General features: G+C 62.5%; 1 protein-coding gene across 1 annotated transcript; it reads left to right on the top strand.

Annotated features, from left to right (window-relative positions):
- Positions 1–155: 155 nt before the first annotated feature.
- Positions 156–4,935, top strand: FHOD1 (formin homology 2 domain containing 1; the record flags this gene model as incomplete). Its single annotated transcript, XM_010085789.1, has 12 exons — positions 156–179; positions 683–736; positions 1,185–1,351; positions 1,582–2,393; positions 2,653–2,805; positions 2,966–3,148; positions 3,408–3,527; positions 3,721–3,882; positions 3,982–4,172; positions 4,253–4,445; positions 4,525–4,678; positions 4,732–4,935. Coding segments are annotated over 12 exons (2,417 nt in total), but the record flags the coding sequence as incomplete, so codon positions are not given.
- Positions 4,936–5,208: the final 273 nt, after the last annotated feature.

Here is a 5,208-nt window from a genome sequence, read left to right on the forward strand (position 1 = left end):
AAGCATGACAGGGGAGTGGGCACCTGAGAGGGTCTGGCGAGGGGCTCCAGGGCATCCTTCAGGCGTGCACAGCTCTGCTCCAACTCTCCTCGCTGCTCCTCTCTGCCCACGCTTGCCCTCTCCTCTGCCCACTCTTTCTATCTTTCCTTTTGCAGGCTGCACCAAACATCCCCTGTCTGGTAAGTGCCCGGGCTCTGCACGTGTGTGCTCCCTCCCGGCGGGATGCTCCGGCAGGAGCAGGCACTGCCCTGCCCTGCTTGCTGCCCCTTGCACCTGTCACTGTCCCCATCCCTCGCCTCTCCCCTCTGTGCCCTGCCTGCGGGACCCCAGCCTGCTCCTTGCATCACCAGCATCCCTCACAGGGGGATGGCACCCTCTGATCCCCCTGTTCGGGGGTGAGGTGTCCCTGCTGGGGACCCTGGGGCTGGCATCACCATCCTAGTGTCAAACTGGGTGGCTCTGGGGAGGAGGGGGCGGTGCCCTGTCTCACCAGCATCAATGCCATGTGGTGCCCAGGGACTCACTGGGGCTCTCCCAGCTCCCCATGAACATGTCCCCAGAGCCATGGAGTGACAGCAGGGTGAGGGTCCCAGGCTGGGGGGGGCTGCCAGGTGGGTGCGTGCAGGATACATGAGCCCCGGGGGGGCTGCCAGCAGTGGGGCTGAACCCCTTTTTCCCTCAGGCGGGAGGATCCCCCCTCCTTGCATGGGGACAAGCCTATTTTGAGGAAGTTTGAGTAAGTAGAGGCATGCGTGTGTCTCCAGGCGTGCGCTTCCTTGAGCTGGCGCCCAGCCACAGGTGTCTGGGCTCCAGCCATGCAGGGTGTGAGGAGCAGGAGGGTCCCCACGAGTCTCTGCCTGGGTGCCCTCCTGGGTTTTGCAGCTTTTGGACAAGGGTCACGGTGAGCACTGGGTCTGTTGGGACCAGCGGGTGATGGTGGCAACCTGATGGCACGAGGCTTCAGCTCCTCTGGGGCAGTGGCAGCCCTGTCTCCGAGCCGTGGTGGTGCCACCCATCTCTTTGTAGGGCTTGGAGGTGGTTGAATCCTCCGGGTGCCCCATGCAGTGTCGCCAGTGCAGGGGTTTCTGTGCTGCGGGGCTGGCTGTGCAGTGTGGCATGGCGTGGTTTGCCCGTTGTCCCCATCCCTTCCTTGCTCCCAGCCAACATCTGTCCCTGTCTCGCAGAGCTCGCTTCTTGGAGAACCTGGCTGCAGCCCAGAAGGAGAAGCTCTCTTCTATGGCCAAGGGACGGCTCGACATCCTTGGCGATGCAGCACAGGAGCATCCCACCACTCTGGCGTGGGACAGGGACAGCGGCACCCCTGAGCCCGGGATGGAGCCACCCAGCATAAGTAGGTGCTGCCAGTGCACGTGTTCCTGGCTCTGGGCTCATCGGGGTCCCTGGGGTGGGCGTTAGTGACCCCTCTGTCCTCAGCCCACCCCTGCGATACCAGGAGCCATGGAGGAGCTGGGTGGTGCTTCCCCGTCCTGCACCAAACGCCGGCATCTGAGCACACCCTGCGGGGGGCAGGACCCCAGCCCTCCGAGCAGGCTATCCAAGCCTCTCCCCCTTTCCTCACAGGGTCTCGCCTGGGTTGGCCAGACACCACTGACTCCTGCAGCACCATCTCCTCCGACACCAAGTTTATGCTGGACATGCTCTATGCCAAGGGCTCCTCGGAGCCGGGGAGTGAGAAGGTCATCCCCAAGGAACCATCGTCCCCCCTGGTCCATGGTGAGGGGAAGACGGACACCAAGGGAGGTGGCAGCCAAGAGCAGGAGGGCACCTGGCTCCGCAGCAAAGCTCCAGATGGGCCGGTGGCCAGCGCACATGCCAAGCTGGCGTGTGCCACGTCGAGTATAGATGCTGAGACCCACACGCAGAAGCTGGAGAACACTGGGATGATGCCCATCAAGAAGGATGCAGAGCTGACGTGGGAGCGCCTGGAGGCCAGCCCCGTGCAGCTGAAGATTAAGGACCTGGACTTCACTGACCTGGAGGAAGAAGAAGACTTTGACATCTTGGACATGGGGCCCATGGCCAATGGCTCCTTCCTCCCTCCTGGCATCGAAGCCACGAGCGCTGGAGCTCTCATGGTTCCCCCTCCACCTCTAGCCATCCCTGGTTGCCCACCACCTCCCCCTCTAGCCATCCCTGGCTGCCCACCCGCCCCAGGGCTGCCAGGTCCCTCAGTAACAGACGGCCCTTCCCAGGCCAAGAAGAAGAGGACGGTGAAGCTCTTCTGGAAGGAGCTGAAGCAGCTGGACAGCACTGTGGGGCTGGGCCGGTTCGGGCAGGCAACGCTGTGGGCGTCCCTGCAGAGCGTGGAGGTCAATGCTGCCAAACTGGAGCATCTTTTCGAGTCACGGTCAAAGGAAGTGCCAACTTCAAAGGTACCAGCGGGCCACTACCCATCAGTCAAGGGGTTTTGGGGGTGGGAGGAAGGCTGTTAGTTCCTGTGGGGCCCCTAGGCATGCCCTGTCACCCCTACCCTATGCTGAGGATGGGTACCTGCAGCCCCGAGGCTTGGTGATGGGTAGCGCGCAGGTTTGGCTCGCCATTGGGTCCCTAATCGACTCCCCGTGTCCATGGTGTTTTCATGAAGGCGAGCCCTTTCCCTGGCTGCCCCCATCCGTCCCATCCTCTTTGCAGAAGGCCATCGATGGGAAGAAGGTGGTGGTGGTGCTGGACCCCAAGAGGAGCAACGCCATCAACATTGGCCTCACGGTGCTGCCACCCGTGCACATCATCAAGACAGCCGTGCTCAACTTCGATGAGTTTGCGGTCAATAAGGAAGGGATTGAGGTGAGCACCAGAGAAGCCCGGCCCCTCCGAGGTGCTCGTGTGGGTTCTTTCCCCTGGCCAGGAGGCCTCCATGCCATGCCACCTCCGCTGCCAGCCCTGGGGTGACACATCCCATGGTGACATGTCTGGAGTCTGACACATCCCACTTTGCCTGCTCTAGAAAATCCTGACCATGGTCCCGACCGAGGAGGAGAAGCAGAAGATCCAGGAGGCCCAGTTGGCCAACCCTGATGTGCCCCTGGGCTCTGCGGAGCAGTTCCTGCTCGCCCTGTCTTCCATCAGCGACCTCACAGACAGACTCCAGCTCTGGGCCTTCAAGCTGGACTACGAGAGCCTGGAGCAGGTACAGAGCCATGAACCCCATCATCCCCCCTCCACCCTCCCACCGCTGCCAGCCCCCGCAGCGCTGAGCCAAGTGTGTTCCTGGGGTGGACCAGCCAGTTCCAAGCAGGGGAGGTGCCATCCTGGCTGGGGATGTCCCAAGGCAAGCATGGGCTTGGGTTGACCATGGGGTGGTTGTCCTCATGGGCAAGGGTGAATGCCGAAGGTCCCAAGGTAGATGGTGGCCAAGGGGTCTCTCACCTGCCTCTCTCCTCACCCAGGAGATTGCGGAGCCGCTGTTTGATCTGAAGGTGGGCATGGAGCAGCTGGCCAGAAATCACACCTTCAAGTGCATCCTGGCCACACTGCTGGCCATGGGCAACTTCTTGAACGGCTCCCAGGTGAGGAGCAGGGTGTGGAGGGACGTGGCCTGCCTTGAGTGGTGCAAGGACCAGCCATGGTGTGTGGGTACCCAAGAGGGACTGTGGGAAGCCTGGGAGGGTGCCTGAGTCTGGGTGGTGCTGGGGGGGACCCAGTGGGTCTGCAGACTGGAGGAGGGATGGAGGGGCGCTGCTGAGTCCGTTGGGGTTTCAGAGCAGAGGCTTTGAGCTGGGCTACCTGGAGAAGGTCTCGGAAGTGAAGGACACGGTGCACCGGCAATCCCTGCTCCACCACCTCTGCCAGATGGTGGTGGAGAAGTTCCCAGAAACCACCGACCTCTACTCGGAGATTGCCTCCATCACCCGCTCCGCCAAGGTGAGGCAAGCCCGATGACACCTGGCAAAGTGAAGGTGCAGGTCCCATGGCTGCCCAGCTCCACTAGCGTGTCCAAGGGCTGATGTCTCGCTCTTACAGGTTGACTTTGACGAGCTGGCCAACAGCCTGGTGCAGCTGGAGCGGAGGTGCAGGGCCTCCTGGGACAACCTGAAGGTGATTGCCAAGCACGAGACCAAGCCGGTGCTGAAGAGCAAGCTGACAGACTTCCTCAAGGACAGCACCCAGCGTATCATCGTCTTGAAGGTGGTGCACAGGCGTGTCCTCAACAGGTCGGTGGCTTGAGGTGCTGGGGACACAGCGGGAACCCCGTGGTCCCATTGGTGGCCCATTGTGACCAACGTCCCCACAGGTTTCACTCCTTCCTGCTGTACCTGGGGTACCCGGCGAGCACAGCGCGGGACGTGAAGGTGACGCCCATCTGCAAGCTGCTGCAGGAGTTCGCCCTGGAGTACCGCACCTGCCGGGAGCGCATCCTGCAGCAGCAGAAGAAGCGGGCCGCCCACCGTGAGCGCAACAAGACCCGGGGACGGCTCATCCCCGAGGTATGGGGACGCTCAGCCGGCTGCCACCACCAGGTGATGCCCCCCAGGTCCCCGACACCCGCCTTTCCTCCCGCTGCAGACCGAGAAGTTCTCCGGCGTCGCCGAGGTCGCTTTGCCACCCGCCGTGGTGTGCACCGGCCCCGAGGAGCAGATGGAGGCAGGACACGAGAGCATGAAGAGCCTGCTGACCTCCCCCACGGATGCCCCTGCCCGCCGCAGTCGTGCCAGCCGGGGTAGGAGCGGGGTGCCAGAGGCACTCAAGATGTGCCCACCCGGCTGGGCATAGCTGACACCGGCATCTCCATTGTGCCTGGGACAGGACAAGTCACCCTGGCACAGGGCTCTCCGGCCCAGGAGGATGTTCCCAGCTCCCCAGATGATGCTTCGGATGAAATCATGGACCAGCTGGTGAAATCGGTGACGCACAATGCCAACCCCCGGCCCTGCCCCAACAAGGAGCGCAGGAGATCCCGTGGCAATAGGAAGTCCTGTAAGTCCCATTTCTGTCCCATGTCCTGTTCAGTCTGGTCCCATGCTCTGCCCCTGTCCCCGTTGCCTGTCCCACCTCTGTGACCCTGTTTCCATGCCCCATCCCTTGTCCCACCTCTGTAGCCCTGTCCCTGTTCTCTGTCCTGTGACCCTGCCCAGATGCTTTTTCCCATCGTTGTATATCTGTCCCTGTCCCTATGTCCTGTCCCCTCTCTGTGTCTCTGTTCCCATGCCTTGTCCCCTCTCCCTGTCTTTGTCCCCTCCCACCCTTGAT

This window comes from Pterocles gutturalis, unplaced genomic scaffold (assembly GCF_000699245.1).
Source record: "Pterocles gutturalis isolate BGI_N339 unplaced genomic scaffold, ASM69924v1 scaffold25300, whole genome shotgun sequence".
In the NCBI taxonomy this organism is placed as follows: Eukaryota; Metazoa; Chordata; class Aves; order Pterocliformes; family Pteroclidae; genus Pterocles; species Pterocles gutturalis.